Consider the following 23,208-nt stretch of genomic DNA (forward strand, 5'->3'; position numbering starts at 1 on the left):
AAATAAATAAATAAACACTAAAATAAATGCATAGTATTATTTTGTGTAATGCCTACCTTTCTTTTAATTAAAAGACTGAAATACTATTACATTTCCATCCATTATAATTAGGTTGGTTGTGCTCGTCAGCTTCTTTTAACTAAAGAATAGAAGTTGTAAACATTAAACTTCATAGGCTTAGGAGGAAACAGTGGGTATATTGAAAATCATAGTTAACCTAGGGAATGAGTAAGTTCATTCAGCGTCATTAAACTCCCCTCAGTATATTATCCTTATGGAGTTGTCAAGAGTGGATCCCTCTGCCAACGCTAATGAAAAGAGATCAAATAAATGAAACACAAGGCGACAAACATGCCAGTGTCCTTATCCAGCATGGAATTATTCAATTGGAAGTTAATGAGTTCTTGGGTTTTATTCAGCAAGAGAAGCCCTGGATTTCTCTGGAATCTGACCTCTGCCCTCACGAACAACAGTTCCTTCAGCCTCGCATTTCCTAGGTTAACTATGATTTTCAGTGTACAAGCTCCCCTAGTTCCTGTCTGCTTCCCAAAGCTAGCTCTCCAGCACTCCTACCCATTGTGAGATAGCCAACGCCCTTTCAATCCGTCTCTTTGCTCTCTGAGGTAATCAGAGTAGCTTGGTTCTCCTGGCACCAAGAACTGTGAGTGAGCCTCATTCTCCCAGATTCAGTTCTCACCCATTCTGACCCGCCGTGCTGTCCCCTGCCATTCCAAAAGTACACCAGGCACTTCTAGACAGCTGCCCCATGGATATTAAATTCCTCCCAGCAACCTCAAGTTTCTAGCATTTCCAATGGGCGCTGTTTATTCTACCAGACGTCACTGAACACCTTCTGTTTCATTTCTGTTCAAGGGCAGGGGTTAAATGAGGGCTGACCAGAGCAAGAACTTTGCTTTAGCACAGCTCAGATCCTGGCACTGAGTCGTCCTGTGGGCACAGGCCACCCTGGGCAGAAAAGGACTCTCAGCACGTGGCAGCTATTGCAAAGAGACAGGTGAGCAAAATTACCAAGTACTTTTACTTCAACTGCCATCCCACCCTGGTGTCCCTCACCTCCTGTGGCTTAGTATGCACTGCCACAGGAAAATGCCACAGTATGTCTGTGCCTGCTCTTGGCAATGAGGTGGCATGCTTTAAAACATTTCAAGGTATTGCTTATTTTACACTACATATGAATAAATGATGGATTTATTTTATTTGAAAGGGGTAGAGGTAGAGGTAGAGGTAGAGGTAGAGGTAGAGGTAGAGAGAGGTCTTCCACCTGCTGATTCACTCTCCAAATGGCTGAAATGGTCAGAGTTGAGCCAATCCGAAGCCTGGAGCCAGGAGCTTCTTCCAGGTCTCCCACATGGGTGCAGGGGTCCAAGGACTTGGGCCATCTTCTGCTGCTTTCCCAGGTACATTATCAGGGAGCTGGATTGGAAGTGGAGCAGCCAGGACTCAAGCCAGCGTCGGGATGCTTTAACCCACCATGCCACAGCGCTGGCCCTGGTCTTTCTATTTTCAAATGGAGAGTTCAGGGCAGGTGCTGTAGTGTAAGTTAAGCCTCTGGCTGCTCCACTTCTGATCCAACTCCCTGCTAATGCACCAAGGAAAGCAGTGGAAGATGGCCCAAGTGCTTGGGCCTCTGCACCCACATGGGAGACCCATTAGAAGCCCCTGGTTCCTGGCTTCAGTCTGGCCCAGTTCTGGCCATTTGGGGAGTGAAGATTCTCTTTCTCTCTGCATCTCTCTGTATCTCTCCCTTTCAAATAAATAATAAATAAATCTTAAAAAAATAAAATGCAGAGTTTGTGCAAATAAACCTCTAATGGGGAATAGCAATGTTAGGATAGGGACACTAGCTATCCACACCACCAAGTCAAATCTCACCACGCTGGGTCATATTAAGGTCAGAGGCCTTAAAATCTAGTCTCCTACACTTTAAAATTTTTTTTGTTAGGTTATCAACAATTAATGCTAAATCAATACAAATGATCAAAAAAGCCACTATTTATCTTTAAAAATTAATGCAACTTGCCTTGGTGTCTCTTAGGAACTGAGTGGAATAATCCAGAGTCAGTGCTTCGTAAAGAGCAGGCGGCTTAACATCAACGATGTCCCACATCTTCTGAGCCCATTTCTGCAGATCACACGCACCGCCCAGGAGCTGGTCGTTAATAAAACACATCACTAAGGCAGAATATTCCCAGGTGTCACCCTTGAGTTCCTATAAAGGAAAAGGACAATAAGAGAAAAAATGATGAGAGGGTTAAAGAACCGAAAAACTTGCTAAATCCACAAACCAAGAGCCTAGGATCAATACGAGAATCAAATTTAACTCTAGGGCTGAATCTTTAAAAAATGTATTTTTGCCATCTTTCAGAATTTTGCTCAAAAACTATTTAATAACATTTTTAAGAATCTGCCATCAGTTTAAGTACAGAATTTTTTAAAACATACTCTTGGGGTGGCACTGTGGCATAGCGGATAAGGCTGCTGCCTGCAGTGCTGGCATCCCATATGGGCGTTAGTTTGAGTGTTGGCTGCTCCACTTCTGATCCAGCTCTCTGCTATGGCCTGGGAAAGCAATGAAGGATGGCCAGGATCCTTGGGCCCCTGCACCCGTGTAAGGACCTGGAGGAAGCTCCTGGCTTCGGATCAGCCCAACTCTGGTCACTGTGGCCATTTGGGGAGTGAACCAGTGGATGGAAGACTTCTCTCTCTCTCTGCCTCTGCCTTTCTATAAATAAATAAATATTTTTTTTAAAAAAGTACTCTTAAAAATGCTACAATTGTGGGTAGGTGTTTGGCCTAGAGGTTAAGATACTGGTTGAGATGCCTATATCCCATATCACAATGCTTGGGTTCAAGTGCTTGGCAGGCAGAAGGTGATGGCTCAAGTACTTGCCACCCACATGAGAGACCTGGATGGAGTTCCTGGCTTCTGGTTTCAGCCTTGCCCAGCCCTGGTTGTTTGGAGTTTTGGGGGAGTAAACCAGCAGACAGAAGAGCTCTCCCTGTCTCTCTGCCTTTCAAAGAAGTAAAGTAAATAATTTCCAAATGTTACTAGATGGCAATCTGGCTATTAAACTCATTGTGTGGGGTCTGGCATTGTGGCACAGTGGATTAAGCTGCTGCCTGCAATGCCGGTCTCCCATGTGATTGGCATTCCATATAATCACTGGTTTGAGTCCTGGCTACTCTATTTCCAATCCAGTTCCCTGCTAACCTGCCTGGGAGGGTAGCAGAAGATGGCCCAAGTCCTTGGGCCTCTCCCACCCATATGGGAGACCTAGAAAGAGTTTGTGGCTCCTGGATTTGGCCTGGCCTAACCCCAACCATTTCAGACACTGGAAGAATGAACCAGCAGATGGAAGATCTTGCTCTCTCTGCCTCTCTCTCTCACTCTGTCACTCTGCCTGCCTTTCAGATAAATAAATCTTAAAAAAAAAAAAAAATCAGGGCTGGTGTTGTAGCGCAGGTTAAGCCACTGCCTACAATGCCAGCATGGTGTATGGACGCTGAGTTGAGCCCTGGCTGCTCCACTTCTGATCCAGCTCTCTGTTAATGTGCTTGGGAAAACAGCAGAAGATGGCCCTCGTACCTGGGCCCCTGCACCCACGTGGGAGACCTTGGTTTCAGCCTGGACTAGCACCAGCTGGTGTAGCCATTTTGGGAGTGAACTAGCAATAGAAGCGTGCTCTCTCTCTCTCTCTCTCTCTCTCTCCATTAAATAAATAAATATTTAAAAAGAAATCACAGACTTCCAAGACCCCCTGATTTGCTGGGCCTGGGGCCTGGGAATCAGCATTTCTCACAGCATCCCAGGATGCTGCTGGTCTGGAGCCTGCATTTGGAGAAAAATCAGTTAGGGGCATGGTGAGCTTTCAATCTGCCAACTTGCTCGTTACTCGGGAGACTTAATACCCTGGTGCTTGCTTCCCATCCCCTTACTGAACTCTGCTTCCTGGCAGAGACTAGCGTTCATGCTGAGCTGTAAACCACTTGGAAATCCAGGTGCCAGTACTCCCTGGGGTGTTTAACACGGACCCATGTTTTATTTTATAGGACCCCGAAGTTTTTTTAAAAATGGCGGAACAACTTAGGTTGTAGGCATTTCCATTAGCCTGATGAAGACATGCAGTCAGAAAGTACACTTTCCCCAGGGCTGCAGATACTCACACCTTAGCTCTGTCTCTGCTGTACTTAAGGAGGCCTCCTCACCTCCTCACCTGTGGCGTGGACCTCAGGGTTTCCTGGGCTCTCCAGCACCAAGAGGCATGACGCTGTGTTCCCCAAGGCCCCTTAGAGTGGCCGAAGGTTCTGCCGCAGCATGAGGCCAGCCAGGCCTACCGAAGTAAGGCCCAGAGACCGAACGTGCTGAGAAGCCCCGTGTAACCAAGATGCAATGAGTACGTTGAAGAACTACCAAAAAACGGTCTCTGAGAGGTGTTAATTATCCGGGCAATGAAAGGGGACAGGGAAGAGAAGCCCAAGGAATAATGGAAAGATGCAATGACAACGAAACAGCCTCATTCAGGATTCAGGAGACAGGCAGTAGGGAAGAACTCGAAATCTCACAGGAACCCAGGCCGCAAAGGGAGGGAAATGGGATGGACTCTCAGCCTTCTTTAAGAATACGAGCCACAGGAGTGGGTACACACTGTGAGATTCTGGTTGTTCCTCTAGGTGGAGAACATGATACTGCTAGGCAGTATGATAAGCCTGATGATTGATTAAAAAAGGAAAAAATACTGTTTTATGTTAGGGTGACCAACTGTCCCAGTTTGCCTAGGATTGCCCTAGATTTAACAATAAAATGCCCACATCCCAGCAAACCCATCAGTCCCAGGCAAACCAAGGCCACTGGTTCCCCTAGTTGTTATATGATTAGAAGACATGAAACACACACACACACACACACACAGGGCCTTCAAAAAAGTTCATGGAAAATTCACAATTTCTTTTAATCCCTTTCCACAATCTTTTTGATGCACCTTTCTGAAGTATGTGTGTATCTGTGTGTGTATGTATATGATTAAAAGTGTCTAGCATATTAAACACTGTATGTGTGAAAACATTTTATGGCTGTGAAAGTAGGAGCCTCAACAAATGGTATTCTTGATGCAGTCTTGCACCATTCATGTGACTGAGTGGATAGGGAAGCAGTCTCACAAAGCCACACTATCCGTATCAAAGGCCATTCTGCAACCAAGCACTCACAATGGAAACTGCCCTGGCTGGCTGGGGGAATGAAGAAGGGTGGGGCAGGGAAACCAGCACCAGGACCCTCTCTGAGACCAGGCCAGGAATGACAAGCTGGAGGCATACCCCATTCCACCCTCGGAGCCAGAGGCCACCTTCACATTCTCCTTATCACACACCCCAGGCAGCGCTGGCCAACTGCACCCTAGAGGAAACCTTGCTATCACCCTGAACAGGCCCTGCCAGCCCTCAGGGCTTGGCTATCCGAGTTCACTGTTAGAGAAGGAAGTGTTCACTGTTAGAGAAGGAAGTGTCAACTAGGACAAGCTTGGCGCCTGTCATCAGAGTTCCCCTGGGCAACAGCCCCTTCTGTGGCTGTGATGTATACCACCAACTGCTCCAGTGCCACAAAGAGTGGGTGACAGGCAGGCAGAGGGGTAACCCCCACTGAGAGATTAAAAGTTACCTTTATCACGTGTCTTCCAAAGGAAAATCCTGCAAACATTTTACTCTTAAAAAAAAAAAGAAGAAGCCCAGGAAAATGATTGAAATAATTTAGGAAAAGTACATAATTTAGAGAAATAAAAACCTAGTTGCATGAGAGTTACCTCCTGCAGTCTTTCTAAAGCAATGCATAGACAAATTCAGACAAAGCTGCCAGTTGTCAGTATCCCCCGCACCCTAAGGATCTTTTACCCGTTTCTTCTCCTGTAGATACTGATTCCAAGCAAATTCTTGAAGTGGAACTATTATAGGATCTTCAAAGTTGGCTGGGTAATTATTCTTCAGACTCTAGGTTTCAAAATGGAACAGTTACTTTAGAGTGAGTTCTCTTGTAATGTTGCAATCATTTCCTCCAATTTTTACAGGCTCTCAGAAGTTTCATACAACACACACCCAGGGCACACAGTCTGATGGAGATGCTCCTGGCCTGTTCCCAGGGCTCTGTGCTTACTTGCAAGTCACTAGCCAGCCCACACTGGGGCCTCTGGCTTATTTGTTTCTGACCTCCAGAGAGTAAGTGTCTTCAGAGCAAAGACTAGGTTTTAGTCAGCCTATATGCACACCTGCCACACCTGGCACAGAGTGAATGCTCCATACATAGCAACTGAACAAATGGATGAACAAATAAATGAGTTTATACCAATAGTTTGGGGATCAGCTATGTCTTTATAGTGCAAGTTTTTCCCTACATTAAACTCTTGCTATTGTTAACCTACTGGATCCACAGATATTTTCATTGTAACTAGAATAAATAAATCTTATTCCTTTAGTTCACTGACACATGACAAATGACTGAAAAGATACTGCTGTGGTTGTATCTCTTAGGAAAAAGATAATACTAAAAATGTTTAGGTTGGGGCTGGCGCTGTGGCACAGTGAGTTAAAGCCCTGGCCTGAAGCACTGGCATCCCATATGGGCGCTGATTCTAGTCCCGGTTGCTCCTCTTCCAACCCAGCTCTCTGCTATGGCCTGGGAAAGCAGTAGAAGATGGCCCAAGCCCTTGCGCCCCTGCATCCATGTGGGAGACCTGGAAGAAGCTCCTGGCTCCTGGCTTCAGATCAGCGCAGCTCCAGCCATTGCAGCCATCTGGGGAGTGAACTAGTGGATGGAAGACCTCTCTCTGCCTCTACCTCTCTCTGTAACTCTTTAAAATAAATAAAATAAATCTTTAAAAAAATGTTTAGGTTTAGATATTGAGTATGTCTTAATTTAACATACATTCTTTTATCCATACAAATCAGAAATTACTTACTGGTTAGCAATCCCTGACAAAAAAAGTTCTGGTTCTAGTTATTAGTTATTTTGCTTTTCTGTAAAGCGAGCGGGAGGGCAGTATTGTGGCACAGCAGGTTAAGCCGTGGCCTTTGACATGGATATCTCATAAAAGAGCCCCAGTTCAAGTCTTCGCTGCTCCACTTCTGATTCAGCTCCCTGCTAATGTACCTGGGAAAGCATCAGAGGATGGCCCAAGTACTCGGGCCCATGCTACACATGGAAGACCTGGATGGAATCCTGGGCTCCTGGCTTTGGCCTGGCCCAGCCCTGGATATTGCAGCCATTTGGGAAGTGAGGCAGAGCATAAAAGATGTCTCTCTCCATCTTTGCAACTCTCTGCCTTTCAAATAAATAAATCTTTTTTTTAAAAAAAAATCATCCTGTTTAAAAAATACCTAACTATACACTAGCATGTCTTTATAGCTGAACAGAGATACAGTAGGCAAAAACTTAAGAAAGGGGAAATTAGAATTTTCAATACAATAAAGATTTTTTTTTCTTGATTTAGAGTCATCTACAGCAGGGAATGGTGAACTGTGGCCTCTAGGCCTGGTCCACTGCCTATTTTTATAAGACCTGAAAGTGAAAAATATCTTTAAATGTTTAAACAATTGATAAAAGAAGCATCACATTTCATGTTAAGTAAAAATTACACACCAAGTATCTCTATAATAAAGTTTTATTGACACTCTGCCATTTACACTTCTATTTCTGCTTTTGGAACACAGGAACAAAGCTGAATGGTTGTGACTGAGACTTTATGGCCCAAAACACAGAATATATTTACTAAGGCTCTCAGTTAAAGGATTTGCCAATACTTTCTCTACATTATGGAGCAGGCAGAGAAAACATGTGCCTTCAGAAAAGGAGCGAAGAATCCCTCAAACTCATTAAATACAACTTTGGCCACAGACCACTGTCAAACCCATGTGCCCATCCAACAGTCCATAATGTCTACTTCTTTTGATGATCCGTGTCTTTGTTCACAGACTTCGGATTGCTTTCTTCATCTCAATGTAAACTTTACCTATGTTGCAAATTAGTTATTTCCTGATTTGATAAAATTAGACACTTTTCTTTAACTCTGTTAAACAGGCAAGGTGGTAGGGATTTCATGAGAAATTCTATCTGGGAACATTCTGTTGGGCAGTATCCAGCAGGGAAGACGCACGTGCGCATCAGGCATGGTTCTGGGGTCCCTGAGGTTCTGGCAGAAGCTTGGTGTGGATAACTTTTCTGGAGCAAACCCCAGACACTGGCTGAATGGGACACATCTGGTTTTCAGGTTGGTGTGCTGCAGTTGGACAGACCTGAGCAAATTCTTGTGATTTCTCCAGGGGTTCTCCTTTCTGCATGTTTGCAATGAACTCTCAAAAACACTTGTGAACCATTTATTAAAAGAAACGTGTGAAGCCTCTAATTCGAATGGAATCCAGTGACTGTCACAATAATCTCAGAACAGCGACTGGCCAACCAGCAGCTGGACACCCACATCCCTATCAGAGTGCCTGGGTCCCAGTCCCGCTCCACTCTAAGAAACAGAAAGCACTCCCAGCCTCTGGTTCACCATCCAAACGTCCAAGAAGCCAGGACTTGGGAGCTCAGCCTCCCACGGGGCAGGCAGGGTCCCACGCTCTTGAGCACCTGCCGCCTCCCAGAACACACCATTAGCAGAAAGCTGGGATATGGGATGCGGGCGTCCACAGCGGTGTCAACTGCCAAGCCAAAAAAATGCCTGTCCCTAAAAAATTTTTAAATAGTATTTAAAAAAAAAATCTTGGAGGAAAGAACCTTTCTCAACTGTCTTTCAGAAATCAGTCACGGAGAGAATTTGTAAAAAAAAAAAAAAAAAAGAAAAAAAAATCCAGGAGGTTATAGGGTACCACTTCTCCCCCATCATTCTGAGGGGATTTTAAAATCTACGATTCAATTAAAAACCACAGGGAATCCAATGTGCGGGTATGGAGGAGAGGATTCCCCTGCAATTCTCTATGCTTCCCTCGCTCAGCCCTTCCTTCGGCCTCCCGCCCTACGCGCTGCTCGGGCTCCCGCGGACAGCGCCCCCAGCCCCGGCCGGGCCGGCCCGGTCCCCTGAGCCCCCTGCCCGCGCCAGGCGCTGCGCGCGCCGCCGAGACCCGGAAGCGGCGAGGCCGCGCGCACGCGGGGCTCCTCGCGGTTACCTCAGCAGCGCTTTTCGCAATCTGAAAGCTGGAGCTTTTGAACAGCCCCACCACTTTCACCTGCAGCGGCAGTTCGGGCGGCGACTTCGAGACGCACCCGGTAGCCCGAGGATTCCCCGGCTGCAGGCTGGCCATGGCCGCGCTCCGGCACGGCCCGGCAGCGCGCGTACACACACACACACACAGCGTGTCGCTACGGCAACCGCGCGGCCCCGCCCCCGACGCCCGCAGGAGGCGGGGCCGGGGCGGGGCCAAGAGTGGGCGGGCCCTCGCCTCAACTTTGCGCCTGTTGCTGAGGCGGCAGTGAGGGCCAGGCTGGGGCGCGCGGGCGGGAGGCGGGCTTCCGGGCGCTCGAGCGTGGGGACGCCGGCTCGGGATCCCCAACGCCGTCGCCGGCCGGTGAGCGCCTAGGTTTCGCGGCCGATCGCCTTCCCAGGCTGGCGGGCTGCGGGATCTGGGCCAGCTTGCGCCGCTGGGTCGCGGGGGTCGCGGCGTCCCGGGGAGCGCGGAGGCGGGGCCGCCCACCGGCGCGCACCGCCCGGTAGGAGGTGCGGCCCGCCCGCCCCCGCCGCGCGGCGTCGCTGGGAGTCGGAGCCGGCCGGCGTCGTCGGAGCGCCCCCGCCATGAAGCCCAACTTCTCGCTACGACTGAGGGTCTTCAACCTCAACTACTGGTGAGTGCAGCCGGGGCGGGACGGGGTGGGGGTGGGGGGTCCGGGTTTCCACCCGCACCCACGCAGCCCGGGGACCGAGGCCTTCTCACCGCCGGGCCTCGACTCTGTGCCGCCCGAGGGGCGCGGGGGGCGGGGGGCGGCGCAGGGCGATCCCGAGCCGGCCCCCGGCCCCAGCGCCGACGGTGCCAGCAGCCCCCGTGTCCTCCTCAGGGGCATCCCCTACCTGAGCAAGCACCGGGCCGCCCGCCTGACGCGCCTCGGGGACTTTCTCAACATGGAGAGTTTCGATCTGGCCCTGCTGCAGGAGGTGGGCTTGTGCGGCCGCGGTGGGCGGGGAGGAGGGCAGCCGGGGGGCGCAGGCAGCCATCCTCTGCCCTCCTCCCAGGTGTGGAGCGAGCAGGACTTTCAGTACCTGAAACAGAAGCTGTCGCCCACCTACCCAGCCGCGCACTACTTCCGGAGGTGAGGAACCTATGACCGGGGCCTGCCCTCCGACCAGGAGGCACCTGGCTGTGCCAGCCCTCTCCTTAGCCTGCCCACTGGCTCCCTCCCTCTCTCTCTCCGGCTCTTGGGAGCAGAAGATAACCTGCAGAGATCCTATCTCTTACGCCTGTTGCAGGCTTATTAGCTGCCGCCTTGTCATCCTCTTGTTGTGGGACTGGTCCCAGAAGTAGAGAGAGGAAAAAGGAGGTGCTCCGAGCTGGCAGGCAAGGGAAGGGAAGGGAAGGGCCGGGTATTTCCCTCCCCACTTCTCCGGTTATTAAGCAGGGCTTGGCTTTCAGCGGAATCATTGGCAGTGGCCTGTGCGTCTTCTCCAAACACCCAATCCAGGACACCACTCAGCACGTCTACACCCTCAATGGCTACCCCTACATGGTACGCCAGGCCTCGGGCCTCTTCTGCCTCCCTTCCGCACCTGCTAGGGCTGCAGGGGGTGGGCAGGAAGAGGGTGGCAGGGCCCTGAGTTGCTGCCTCCCCCCGCCCCTGCAGATCCACCACGGAGACTGGTTCTGTGGGAAGGCCGTGGGGCTGCTGGTGCTCCATCTGAGCGGACTGGTGGTCAATGCCTACGTGACCCACGTGAGTGAAGCCCGCAGTGCTCAGGGCTGGGATGGAGAGACAGGGCTCCTCCAGCCGTGCTGCCCGGGGTGAGGTGTTGGGGCAGGGTCTCTTAAGACAGCAGTGGGCAGGGATCGCCCTTCTTTATCATAAGCACTGTGCCAGGTGACAGAGTTTGCATTAGACCTGCCCCTGGGACCCTCAGCTTACCGGGGGTCCTCTCCTCCATCCCGCTCAGCTGCACGCCGAGTACAGTCGACAGAAAGACATCTACCTCGCACATCGTGTGGCCCAAGCTTGGGAACTGGCCCATTTCATCCAGTGTGTGAGCCTGGGCTTGACAGGGGAAGCAGGGTGGGGCGCAGGGGCTGATGGGTGGCTGGGGCCCCACTCCCCAGAAGCGGGGAGAGACGAATTCCTGCCTCACCAACCTGGCTCCCCCAGCCACACGTCCAAGAAGGCAGACGTGGTTTTGCTGTGTGGGGACCTCAACATGCACCCGAAAGACCTGGGCTGTCGCCTGCTGAAGGAATGGACAGGGCTGTTTGATGCCTACCTTGAAGCCCAGGATTTCCAGGTGAGAAGCTGTTTTCCCACCTACTCCCCATCCCCCACCCACCCCCCACCCCCGATCTTGGCATGAGCCCTGTGTTCCCCCAGGGCTCTGAAGAAGGCTGCACCATGGTACCTGGGAACTGCTACGTCAGCCAGCAGGACCTGAAGCTCTTTCCCTGTGGCATTCGCATTGACTACGTGCTCTACAAGGTCAGGCGCCTGCTCCCCCGGGCCTTCACCTGCTGGTCTCTTCCTCTGTCAGCAGCTTGGGGAGAGTGGGATAGAGCTGGGAGCCAGTTCTCTGGAGAAAGGCCCTCCCACCTAAGCGAATCTGCGACCCCGACTTTGCCTAGGCGGTCCCTGGGCTCTGCATCTCCTGCAAGACGTTCAGAACCACCACGGGCCATGACCCTCACAACGGCAGCCCCCTCTCGGATCACGAGGCCCTGATGGCCACTCTGTGTGTGAGGCACAGCCCTCCGCAGCAGAACCCCAGCCCCACCTGTGGTGAGTCCCCCTTCCCCTGTGCCATGGTGCTTCCACACCTCAAGACAGCCCCTCCACTCTGCCTTCCTCTGCCCTCCTCGTCCTAGGACCAGCAGAGAGGTCGCCGCTGGTCAGTGTGCTGAGGGAGGCCTGGACAGAGCTGGGGCAGGGCATGGCCCAAGCTCGCTGGTGGGCCGCCTTTGCCAGCTACGTGATCGGCGTGGGGCTGCTTCTCCTGGCACTGCTGTGTGCCCTGGCGGCAAGAGACGGGGCCAGAGAAGTGGCCGTCCTGCTCTGGACCCCCAACGTAGGACTGGTGCTGGGGGCGGGCGTGATCTACCTCTTCCACATACAGGAGGCCAAAGGCTTATGCAGGGCCCAGGCCGAGCTCCAGCACGTGCTGGGAAGGGCAAGGGAGGCCCAGGACCTGGGCCCGGAACTCGAGGCAGCTCCACTCCTGGGGCAGCAGGAGGGGGATGGAGTAAAGGAACAATAAAGTTTCACACTTGAGTGGTTCTCTCCTCTCTCTGGTGGAGGTCGCGACGGGAGCCAGGGCTCAGCGTGACTCACAGAGGGGAGCCCGTTAGGCTCCTACACATCCATTGGCGTCATCCTCTCACCTGCAGGCAACGCAAGCCCTGTTTGTGGCAGACACATTTTTATTGAAAACAGTGCAGCTCTCTCGCAGGCAGCCCAGCCGGGCAGGGAGGATGCGGTCCTGGCTGGGCCGAGGTCGTCGGCCTTGTTGGGAAGCAGGTGGGGAGCCCGTCCTCATCTAGCCCTGGGCCCCTGTCCCTGACGCCAGCTCGCTGAGCCGGCATTCCTCCTGGAAGCGGATGAGGGCATCTCGCTGGTTCACCACGTCCACCAGCTTCTTCAGGACCTGGTCCTCGGCCTGCCGGTCCGCAGCAGTCTTCAGGGTTTCTGGGGAGAGAAGGTGGACGGGAGAGGCAGCACCCAGCCCCACCCTGGCTGATGTCTGCAGCGGCGCTTGGCTCCCTCCTCCCTCTGAGATTCGGAGCTCGCTCAGCACCAGCGCCTTCCTAGCACTGCTGAGCGGCCACAGCTCTTCGGCAGGCAGTCCTGCAGAAAAGCCAGTTGTGTGGCCCTGACTGAATTAAAGGGCGAGTGAGAGCTTCGGAGCACCACCCACGAGTTTCCTGTGGCTCAGCCCAGAGCCTGAGAGCCCCAGGCTTGTTCAGCACCGGCCCTGCCATCTGTCCACCGCTCGCCACATCGCGCCTACCTTCCCGGTTCATGTAGCCCCGCAGCTCCTGGTCCAGCTGCCACTGTTTCTCCTCCAGGTTCAGCTCCTGCACCCTGTGGAGGTCAGGAACCGGAAGAGGCATAGCTGTCCAGGGTGCCCACAGGGCGGGGCCTGGCTCGCCACGCCCCCGTCCCTCCCTCGTGCCCCACTCCCTACGTGATCATGAGCTCCGCCTCCTCCGCCACCAGGCTGTTCTTCTTCTGAACAAGCTGTAGCAGCTGCTCTAACCACAGTTTCTTCTGCTGTTCTGGGGTGCCTGGGAAGAAGGAGGAGGGGCTGGTGGTTAGGAGGCCTCCAGCCGAGCTCACAGGGGTCAGACTTAGGGGCGACAGGGCCCAAGGACCAAAAAATGCTGCAGGTGTGGCGGTGGGCCCCAGCCCAGGGGGCTGAGGGGTGGCTAGGGGCTGAACGCTGCTGGAAGCAGAGGGGTGTCCCAGCCTGTCCCTTGTCTGCTTTCACTCACTCTGCTGGCTCCTCAGGGCCAGCTCCAGCCGCACGCCCTCGGCCTCCAGCTCCCTCAGAGAAGCCTCGATCTCATTTAGTCGCCGCTGCACAGCCTGCAGGGTACAAAAGAGGAGGCCCAGGAGTCTGGATTGCTCTCGAATAAAGCACTTAAGGCGCTGATGGCCGACTTAGGACTCGGACCCCTTCCGAACTTGTGGGACCCCCGGGCCTCACCTGAGCCTTGCAGAACCTCTTCATCTCCTCCTCCTTAGCACGGCGCAGTAGAGTCCGGCGCCACGTTGGGTACTTGTTCATGGTGCCAGAGCTTTTGGCCAAGGTCATCAAGGCCTATGGGAGGGTCAGGCCAATAAGGGATAGGGCATGAACGATCCCCCAGTGGATACAAATTAGGGGAGCTCTGCTTAGAAGGGCGCAAAGTGGGTAAGTTCTGGTCGAAAAGATGGAGGCTGAGACATCAAAGACTGCGTGAGAAGAGTCTGCAGGGGCCCAGGGGAGGGCACAGGGTGTGGCTTTCAGCTGGGGTCCAGGTCCTGGCTCGGACAGAACAGGTGGCTAGGTTCCTCCCACTCACTTGCTCCAAGTCTGAGTCAATAGGCTCTTCCTCTTCCTCCCCTTCCTCTTCGCTGGAGGAGGGACCCTCTTCCTCCTCCTCCATGGCCACAAGAACTGAGAGAGGAGAGGCAGACATGGCCTGGGATCCTCATGACCCCTACTGGGCGTTCCCCCAGAGCCCCCTGCAGGAGCCCCACTACTCCCAGCCCCTCCCCACTCCAGGTCAGAGCAGTTACCTTGCGAGCTCTGGGCTGGTATCCCCCACCCCACAAAGCTGCCCTCCAGGGCCTGGCGGGCCAAGGCAGCACAGCTGCGGGGAGGCTTGGGGGGAGCTTCCACTTCCTGGTCAGGAGTGAGGTTAAGCGATGACAGCCGCTGGCGTTCTGAGCTGGAGAGGCGGATCAGCCGACGGGTAGGCTGCCTGGGCCCCTCCTGTGGGGCTGTGGGAGCCAAGGGGCCTGGTGGTGTGCTGTTCTCACCGGCTGTAGGGAGTTCCTGAAAAGGCACCATGCGGTCTGGGTTGAGGCTACCCGTCTGGAGCACATGCACACCCTGGCATTCATTCACTTGCCCCCAAGGTGTAGATGCTTGGGGATACAGCAGTAAGTAAAACTACAGTCCTGCCCTGAGTCTACATGCCAGCAGAGGGCAGCATTCTGCTACTGCCGGCAAAGTCTGTGGCTGGAGAGCCCCTTCGCCTCCTTCCTGATCTCTCCACCACCCCAACCACCGCACACTGTCAGTTTTTACCAGAGTCTCAGAGTCCCCGTCCATGATGTCCTCTTTGCGGTCCGGCTGGGGCAGGTGCTGGAGGCAGTAGAAATGTTCTGGGAAGGGGGCGGGGGAGGAGGCATCATGTATGGGGAGCCCAGCGCCGAGATACTCAAGTTTAAACAGGGAAGGTAGAGCACCAGGACAGGGGGTGTGCGGGTGAACTAAAACCTCCTGGTTCCTTAAGTGCCCATCTGAAGCGCTGGGAGGGACAGAAGACCCTGAGCCATCTTGAGCCGGTTTTCATCTTGTGCCCAGCACCCTCTCCCCCTCCCTCACATTCCTTGTCCCCCAAGTCCCAGGAGAGGTTCCCAGGCCCACTTACTGTCTTCGGGGTGCTGCGCGTAGCTGCCTGGCCACAGTGTGGCTTCACAGCTACGACAGCGGAAGCAGCTTCGGTGGAAGAAGCGGCCGTCAGCACAGAGGCGCTCCAGGACGTAGAGACGTTCCCCACAAAGTGCACACAGGTCTCCAGCATCGGCCTGCAGGGACCCCAGGACAGGGTCAGCCAGAGCTAGGGCACCTGCAAAGTTCCTCCTTCCCCTGAAACATCCACTCCCTGTCCTCCCCGGGCCCGGGCCTCTGCCTGCAGACAGGGCCCCGGCTCTCACCTCCGGCTGTGGGGATGGGGGTGTGAGGGGCACACTGGGCTCTGGGACAGGTGCTTCCTCAGCCTTTGGGGTCTCGGCCTCTACCTGCGGAGGTAAATGCTCAGGCTGAGAGGCCAGAGGGGAGTGGATGTGTGCAGATCGTAGAATAGAAAGGGAGTGAGGCCAGGCAGGGAGACAGGCTGATGGGCTGTGGGGCCTGGGGTGGGGAGCAGGACACAGGGAAGGGTAACAGTAGGGGGCAGGGGGCTGTGCAGTCCCGGCTGCATTTACCGTCAAGCGAGGCTTCTTGCCACCGGTGTCCTCCCCGTTTTCCTGCAACAAGTCCTGCAGATCTGAGCATGCAGCTGTAAGCCCCCGGTCCACCCCTGCCCTCCCTCTGAATGGCTACCCATTGTCACCCTGGGCACCTCCGCTGGGCATGCACCCCCGGCCCCAACCCTGCCCGCTCTCTTCCACCTTAGCCCGGGTCCGCTGCAGCGTCCTCTGGAGCTTGCCAAGGAAGAGCACGGCGTTGGGGGTCCCTGGAGAGGTTTGGCTGGCGGGGCCTGCAAGGAGAGCTGGGGTGTCAGGGTAAATGTGGGGCCACTGCTGCACCCCTGCACAGCCACTCTCCATCCAGCCTGGAAGGATGCCTCTCCACTCACACCCCCCCCCACCCTCCGGTTTACCTGGTCTAGGGGTCGTGTTCTTGAAGGCACTGTGGAAGTGGCTGAGGTAGGCGATGAGGCCCAGCGGGTCGCTCCCTGCCACCACGGCCTGTGCAGGTAACATCGGCGCGATGCCCAGCTCATGCTCTGCCACCTTCAATGCCAAGGCAGCTGCTTCCACGGCCCCCACCCCCTGCAGCTCAGACGGTTCCCTGGGGGGTGTTGGAGAGGAGTCAATGAGAGACAAGAACCTGGCCCCACGGAGGACAGGAAGGATGGCAGGTAGGGCTGGAGAGAGGCGAGGGTGACAGGATGTGGCGGTTCTCTCTGCGACCCCAACCCACCAACCGCTCTGGCCCTGGGGCCTCCACCACTCAGAGCTCGCCCCTTTCTGAGTGCACTGGATTCTCAAGACCCAGGTGTGTGGGCGTGCAGGCAGGGACACTGTCTCAGGGGTGGCAAAGACACTGGGGCAGAAGTGTGGAGCTGGGACTCAACTGGGCGTCCTAACTCCTCCGTTGTGATCCCCCTTCTGTGAACAGGCAAGCATGGCCTGCCAGGGACCCCCGTGCCCAACCCCGGCTCACAGCAGGTCGGGCCGCAGCCGATGCACCAGGGCACACAGGGCTAGCCCATCTGCCCAGGAAGAAGACAGGTCTGTGACGTGGACTCCCGGGTACCCAGCTGTCTGCTCCTGGCACCAGCGGAGCAGCTCCTCCTGACTGCCTGCCGCCCCTGGAAGAGAAGGCTGGGCTTGCCCAAGGCCTCTGTCCCCTGTGGCTCACACCCCATTGCAGGGTGGGGGAACAGGGTCTGCATGAGAGGTGGAGTCAGGGATGCACCTGCCCCCTCCCCGGGACACCACCCTGGTGCTGTCAATAACATTTTTTTCCCCCTCCAATTCTCTCATTTACAAAATCGTTTGGGAAGAAAGTGGGGGAATGGCTAAAGCCCCATAGAGGGCAGCAGGCTGTGAACCAGAGGGAGCAAGGCAGGCCTGGGGTTGGCAGAACATCCGAGAACAGCGCCCCACGGCTGCCACTCGGCACTGCTACTGCTGTGGTGGTCATTCAAACTCTGAGATGTACCGACACAAGGCTGGCAAACGGCCTCTGCTCCATGCCCCACCACCCCTCCAGCCCCCCGGGAGGGCCCCACCCCCCACCCAAGGAGCGTCCCCTTGGAGGGTGGCCTGCTCACCAGCAGTGGGCTTCCCTGTATCTATCTTGTCACTCTTCCTCTGCACGGTCTCCTTGGCGGCCACGTCATACAGGTCTCGTACCTAAGGCAGGCCCTGTCAGATCTCAAGGCCTCCAGAGCCAAGGGTCTGCCTGGGGTACAACTCCCTCCGAGGGCCGGGGGGAGGGGGTCCTGACCTGGGGAAGCCTGGTGTGGGTGCTGGGGGGCGGGGGGGGGGGTCTGACCTGATTGGGGGTCACAGCCTGGAGGTTCAGGTTGGGGTAGCGGGTGGCTGGGTCCAGCCCATACTGAGCCACGTTGCGGTGCATGTTGTCTGGGGACGTCTGTGACAGAAGCTGGTACAAGCTCTCACTGAGGGGTGGGGCGCGGGCAGGGGAGAGAAGGAAGGCTCCCGTCAGCACCCACCCCTCCAGATCCGCCAGGCCTGCCTCTTACTCCCCTCCCCCAGCTGCTCACCCAGCATGGCCTGCCCCTTTATGACACTTGCTGCGTGTCCCCCTGCTGCCCGTACCCCTCAACTCGGCCTCACCGCTCAGCTAGCACCTCCAGGGGCCCAGCGCCTTCTGCCCACCGCTTCACCATCCAGCCAGCATCCAGGGCTGCCAGGAAACCCCGGGCCACTCCTGTGCCCAGGGGCCAGAAGGGCTACAGGGTTGGACAAAGACAAACAGCTCAGTGAGATTCCACCCAGGGCATCTCAAGCCTAAAGGCGCCCCTCCCCTCCAGGGTCAGTGCAAAACAGTCCCCGCCCTACACCAGCAGCGCCTGGCCTCCATCTCCATCAAGTCGCCCTCAGCGCCTCCCCTCAACAAGCAAGCTTCCATTCCTCCTTCCTCTGCCAAGGATGAGAGTCCTGTGCCTGCTGGAGCGCTCACCTCCACCAGGCAGTCCCCCACCAGTCCCAGCAGCAGGCGGGCCCCGTGCTTCTCTTGCACACGAGCAGAACTCTCTGCTCGCATCATGCTTGTGAAGTCGAAGGCAGAGACGTCAGGTTGCCCACGCGCATCCTTGGCAAACTCCAGTTTCCCAAGCTTGCCATGGGTGGCGAAGTCGGCAGCTGCCCGGGCAAAGCGCTGCAGAGCCTCGGGTACCACATTGGCAATGCCCAGCAGCCGATCGGTCTCCGGCCAGTCCTACATAGCCAACAGATCAGAAGCTCTGAGCCCTCCCAGAAGACAGTCACTCGGCCAGCCCCATCCAGTTGGGTGCAGAAGGTGCACACGCAAGGGCCCCGAGAAGGGAAGGGGCTGCCCCAGGGGATGCTGTGGGTGAAGGCTGAGCTGAGACTAGGATGCCAACGGCCTGGCTTCCGAGTTCAAGCCCTTTGCTCAGCACTCACCCTGAGGCCGGGGGCTCAGCTCTGCCTCTGCCCGTGAAGGCTATGGTCATTTACTGACACACCCTTGCCCTGAGCAGTCAGATGAGAATAATGCAAAGTAACCTCTCCACAGTGGCACTCAGCTAGTTCAGGTACTCAGCAAATACACAGGGGGTGCTTACTACATACTAGGTGCTCTTGTAGGCCCTGGGAAGGAGCAGTCAGCAGGAATGCTGAGACCAGACTCCCAGCTCTCACGGCCCTCCCAGCTGTAGTACCATGGCTGGTGTGAAGACCATGGGATCGGAAGAAGAGCTTGTGCGGGTGGAGTTAACGCCAGGGCAGAGGCCGGCGAGGATGGGGTCCTCCTGCCCCCAAAGCAGACCGTGTCCAGGCCTGGCCTCTCCCTCCCAGGGCCCACCACCCCAGCCCACCTGGCGCAGCACCCCCAGCCGCAGCAGGCACTGCTTCTTGGCTGTCATCACAAAGTAGTGGGTGTCATCTTTGTAGTACACGATATTCTCCAGGTCAATGCCTGCGTAGACAGAGCAGGAGACAGGCACTGGGTCTCCTCCTGGTGGTGCAGCCATTATCTCTTCAAACACCCCTGTCAAGGCCTGGCCTCACCAAGTCCTGATGGCACAAAGCACCAGGCCTAGGATGCCTAAAGGCTTGGAGCAAAAAGGAAAGCTTGGTAGTGGTGGCTGCTGGGAGACCTGGCCCAGGTAGGCACACGGCAGCAGGAGGCCCAAGGAGACACAGCGCATCTTCTAATGCCACTTCCAGTTTCAATTTATATCACTTTTATACAAAAGCATAAAGGAACACAAAGCAAAACGGCCATGTGAGTTGTGAGAGGTTTCTAGGGTTTTTCCTTGCTGGTGGCCAAGTGGGGCTACGGCTGCTGAATCCCTGGGGGCCAGGGTGTGGTTTTTGATTTTTTTTTCCCTTTGCTGCCAGCAACATGAAGATGGAAAGTGTGGGATTCCTTGCACTGAGGACAGGTGCAGGGAGAGACAGCAGCCAGCCAGCGCACAGTCAGGCAGGGGCAGGGAAAGCCAGTGAGAGGGGCCTGACCTGTGGCTTTGAGCAAACTCTGGAAGAAGCTCTGGTTGTAGATCCTGGCCACGCCGCTGATCTCAGGCACCTGCGTCTCCTCCACCGTGCGCCCATTCACAAAGTTGGCCGTGATGCCGATGGCCAGTTTGCCACGCATTTCTCGCACCGTGAAGCCTGGCGGGGGCGGGGCGGGGGGTAGGTGGGAAGTCAGTGGGAGTAACTGCCTCAAAAGTCCCAGGGGGAGCCGGCAAGGCTGGCATCTTTTGGGCAAGAGCTCACTCACCTTCAGGGACGAATTTGCCTCCTGCAGCTGAGATGAGGACATCAAATTCATAGTTGCTCAGCTGGGCTGGGGGGCCAGGCTGGAGCTGGGCTCGCCAGCCACACCCTGGGGCAAGAGGGTATGAGAGGCACAAGGCAGAGAAGTCAGAGGGGCCCCTGCACTTCCAGGACAAGCCAGGGAAATGATTAAATGTGTAAATCGCTCTGTGCTTCAGAAAACAGTGACAACTTCCCAGCAGCCACGGAAGGCAGGCAAGGAAAGAAATGCTGTGCCCATTGTGCATGTGCGCAGACTGAGGCTCTGAGCGGTTTGCTCAAGGCCACATAGCTGCAAAAGGAGACTCCAGTAGCTGCCTCCCAATTCTGCCCTTTATCACCCACTGGCCAGGGCCCCCTGAGCGGCTGGGGGCTCCCAGGAACCCAGTGTACTCACCCTTCCTGGGCGGGGGCTGGAGGCCCGTGAAAGCGACACCCCAGTGAATTTCCACCCCCAGTAGCAACGCCACTTTCAGCAGAAGCAGCTGAAGCTGCCGGATGCCTGGAAGAAAGCCGATGTTAGGAACAGGGATCCCAGGGCTGTTCTAGCCTCCCTAGGTACCGGGGGGTGTCTGGTCAGAGCCGAAGAAGAGATCAGTTCGTCCCACTGCCCATTTCATAGATGAGGAGCCTGAGTCTTCAAGGGCACATGGCCGAGGTACATCTCGTCCACTCTGCCCCTTGGCCGGCAGCCTCTGGGAGCCCGCCCCTCCAGGTCACCAGCAGGTGCTCACTGATGTGGTCCAGGGTGCCGGTGCAGAAGCGCCCGTAGAACTTCTTGGCGCCGAGGGCCCGGAGGTCGTGGATGGTGAAGGGCCAGAGGTGGAGCACGTTGTGGCGAGAAAATGTCGTGCGCTTTTCCACCAGCACCACGCGGGCCCCCAGCATCGCCAGCTCCACAGCAGCCCGCAGTCCGCAAGGTCCAGCACCCACGACCAGGCACTGTGGACACACGGGGCAGGACCAGGCAAGTGTGGTGTCCGACCTCCCTCCTCCCACCCACCCCACTCCCAGGGCTCCAGCCCCACCCCACTCCAAGCATCCACCTTGGTGTTGGGGCAGGCACGGCCCTGCTGGTAGACGGGCTGGCCTGCTCGCTTGTCCAGCTTGGCCCACAGCGACTTGGCACTCCAGTAGTTGAGCTGTGCTTTGATCTTGTGGTACAGGGGCAGCCCCCCACCGGGCTCCAGCCCCAGGGCCTCACAGAGCCCCTGGAAGCTGCTCAGGACGTCCCGGCACAGCTGGGCCTGCAGGAAGCTCTCAAAGTGAGCGTGTGCTGGGTTGCTGGAAGTAGGTGAAGCCATGGCGGTCTCGTGGCTGCGGCCGCTGCCTGGGCTCCCCAGGAGGGGAGCTGCTGAGCTGTGGCCGGCAGCTGCTGAAGAGAAAGCAGGAAGAGAAGAGGAGGAGGATGGAGACAGGAGTGGGGGGGTGGGGAGCAGGCTGCTGTCCCGGGGGAGCCCCGGGCCCACCCCCCAACTGGCTCTGCTCCTCCTTCCCAGCCCTCTCCCCTGCCTGGATCTGCTCCAGGGACAGCTGCTATCCCATCCACCCCAAGTGAAATTTGCCAAACTTGGAAATGAAAAACCAGCAGGGCACACAGGGCACATGGGAAGCTGTTGGAGCCTCCAGCCCAGCCACCCCAGGGTCCAAGGATCTCAAAGCTAGACCAGGACCCTCCCAGGCCCTGGAAACTGGGTTTGGGGGAGGGGGTTTCAGACACAAAGGCAGGCCGCCCACAAAGGTTTCCTTTGCATGCAGGCAGGCACCCTCCTAAAATCAGCAGCCCTGGCTGCTGGGCACACGATGCTAGCCACCTCAGCCCCAGGTGCCAGGCTGGCTTTGGGGCAATGTCGGCGTGCTAAGGGCCAAGGTGTCCTCTTCAGTGTGCTTCCTGACACAGGGAGAGGGGGAGTTTCAGCCTGCCTCAGTTCTACTTCCCACCACCCACACCCCTCACATCAGCCTGAGGATGTTGTGACTGTCTGTGATGGGCCCCGAGTCTATTTCTGACTCACTGTGGTCAAAGCACTTCCCCCTGCCATCGTGTCTGTGCTCCAGGGGTTCTTGGGGAGGCCAGGCAGGGTCTGGCAACCAGGCTCACCCCTCCCAGGTTCCCCCCACCACAGCTGACTGCCGGCCCTCGCCCTCATCCCCTGGGCGCTCGGGAGTACACTCCCAGGAATCTCCCAAGACAAGGCCTGCTTTGTCCCCTCTGTCCTCTGGCTCCAGCCCCCGCACAACTTGAAGGCTGATGGCAGAACTTTCTCACGCAGGCACAGGCAAGGATGGCAGACACGGGGTGTAGCGTGGCGACCCACAAGGGAATCAGGCAGTGGGTTGCAGCACGGGGGTGGGGTGGGGCTGGTGTGTGTGAGCTGTCCCCCACCAGCTGCCCCGCGTGTCCCCCCACCCCCGCCAGCTGCGCCACGGAAGCAGACTAAAGCCACGCGCCTCGGTTTCCAGGACGAGGGTGAGGAACCCGAGGGCGCTCACAGGCCCCTCTTGGGGTGGGGGTCGGAGTGGAAAGAGGAAGTCCTCCGCAGAAGGGGAGGAAGGGGCGACCCAGCCTGGAAAGGCCAGGACAAAAGACGGGCGAGGGGCGCAGGATGGAGAGCTGAGCCGCTGGCGGCGAGGCCAGGGCACCCGGCTTCGGACTGGGAAGCCTGCAGAGAGACTGAGGGCACAGGGCAGTACCGGCCCGGCCCGCCCCGCCCCACCAGGCCAGGCGTGGTGCTCGCCCGCGGGGCCACATTGCCCCGGAAGCGCTGCCACCCCCAGCCCGGCCCAGCTCGGCCCCCAGCCCCGGCCCGGGCCCGCCAGGAGTCGCACCGCTGGCACCGCTGGGCGACTTACCGTGCAGCTCGGGACCGGGAGGGGCCGCTTCCTGCGGGCTGACGAGCCTGGGAGGGCGGTGGGAGGGCGGAGGCGGAGGAAGGGGAGTGGAGGGAGGGCAGTGGAGGAGGCGCGCGGGCCAGCGGGGATGCCGGGTGCGCCGGGCCCGGAGTCCCGCGGGGCGTGGGCTGCGGCGCTGGGCGCGGCGCCCCGGGACGCTTTATTCG

At 56.4% G+C, this 23,208-nt stretch overlaps 3 protein-coding genes across 5 annotated transcripts in view; 1 reads left to right on the plus strand and 2 right to left on the minus strand.

Annotated features, from left to right (window-relative positions):
- PPIL6 (peptidylprolyl isomerase like 6) overlaps positions 1 to 9,325 on the minus strand; it is a 36,600-nt gene extending 27,275 nt beyond the window's left edge. For 2 of the 3 annotated variants that reach the window (XM_062187647.1, XM_062187649.1), the window contains exons 1-3: positions 9,169 to 9,325; positions 5,905 to 6,000; positions 2,042 to 2,230 (exon numbers count right to left, since the gene is read on the minus strand). In XM_062187647.1, coding sequence (XP_062043631.1) covers positions 2,042 to 2,230; positions 5,905 to 6,000; positions 9,169 to 9,303 — 420 coding nt within the window. In that variant the 5' untranslated portion in view covers positions 9,304 to 9,325. The remainder of the gene's footprint in view (positions 1 to 2,041; positions 2,231 to 5,904; positions 6,001 to 9,168) is intronic. The other variant, XM_062187648.1, reaches the window with a different exon arrangement.
- A 412-nt stretch (positions 9,326 to 9,737) lies between these two features.
- On the plus strand, positions 9,738 to 12,465 carry SMPD2 (sphingomyelin phosphodiesterase 2). The gene is made up of 10 exons (XM_062186596.1): positions 9,738 to 9,841; positions 10,052 to 10,148; positions 10,227 to 10,303; positions 10,624 to 10,717; positions 10,832 to 10,921; positions 11,139 to 11,221; positions 11,345 to 11,477; positions 11,561 to 11,665; positions 11,809 to 11,962; positions 12,049 to 12,465. The coding sequence occupies exons 1-10, from the start codon at positions 9,792 to 9,794 to the stop codon at positions 12,435 to 12,437; spliced, it is 1,272 nt and encodes a 423-aa protein (XP_062042580.1). The 5' UTR covers positions 9,738 to 9,791; the 3' UTR covers positions 12,438 to 12,465.
- A 96-nt stretch (positions 12,466 to 12,561) lies between these two features.
- On the minus strand, positions 12,562 to 21,545 carry MICAL1 (microtubule associated monooxygenase, calponin and LIM domain containing 1). Its single transcript, XM_062186595.1, has 24 exons — positions 21,196 to 21,545; positions 20,884 to 21,091; positions 20,547 to 20,651; positions 20,115 to 20,219; positions 19,850 to 20,005; positions 19,207 to 19,307; positions 18,330 to 18,587; positions 17,984 to 18,099; positions 17,679 to 17,805; positions 17,455 to 17,536; positions 16,842 to 16,989; positions 16,276 to 16,466; positions 16,064 to 16,152; positions 15,878 to 15,919; positions 15,608 to 15,691; positions 15,322 to 15,478; positions 14,976 to 15,052; positions 14,462 to 14,720; positions 14,245 to 14,339; positions 13,887 to 14,000; positions 13,672 to 13,765; positions 13,365 to 13,464; positions 13,188 to 13,261; positions 12,562 to 12,865 (listed from the first exon to the last, which is right to left on the minus strand). The coding sequence occupies exons 1-24, from the start codon at positions 21,451 to 21,453 to the stop codon at positions 12,717 to 12,719; spliced, it is 3,189 nt and encodes a 1,062-aa protein (XP_062042579.1). The 5' UTR covers positions 21,454 to 21,545; the 3' UTR covers positions 12,562 to 12,716.
- Between the last annotated feature and the right edge of the window lie 1,663 nt (positions 21,546 to 23,208).

Source organism: Lepus europaeus, chromosome 3 (assembly GCF_033115175.1).
Source record: "Lepus europaeus isolate LE1 chromosome 3, mLepTim1.pri, whole genome shotgun sequence".
NCBI classification, from domain to species: Eukaryota; Metazoa; Chordata; class Mammalia; order Lagomorpha; family Leporidae; genus Lepus; species Lepus europaeus.

Excerpts from the sequence above, each read along its gene's own strand:
- SMPD2 (XM_062186596.1), top strand. The coding sequence starts at position 9,792 with ATGAAGCCCAACTTCTCGCTACGACTGAGGGTCTTCAACCTCAACTAC. Across the intron at positions 10,922-11,138 it reads TCAATGCCTACGTGACCCAC|CTGCACGCCGAGTACAGTCG; the intron begins GTGAGTGAAGCC and ends CATCCCGCTCAG. Across the intron at positions 11,666-11,808 it reads TTGACTACGTGCTCTACAAG|GCGGTCCCTGGGCTCTGCAT; the intron begins GTCAGGCGCCTG and ends GACTTTGCCTAG.
- MICAL1 (XM_062186595.1), bottom strand. The coding sequence starts at position 21,453 with ATGGCTTCACCTACTTCCAGCAACCCAGCACACGCTCACTTTGAGAGC. Across the intron at positions 20,006-20,114 it reads AGGCAAATTCGTCCCTGAAG|GCTTCACGGTGCGAGAAATG; the intron begins GTGAGTGAGCTC and ends CGCCCCCGCCAG. Across the intron at positions 17,806-17,983 it reads CTGGAGGTGCTAGCTGAGCG|TGAGAGCTTGTACCAGCTTC; the intron begins GTGAGGCCGAGT and ends CCCACCCCTCAG.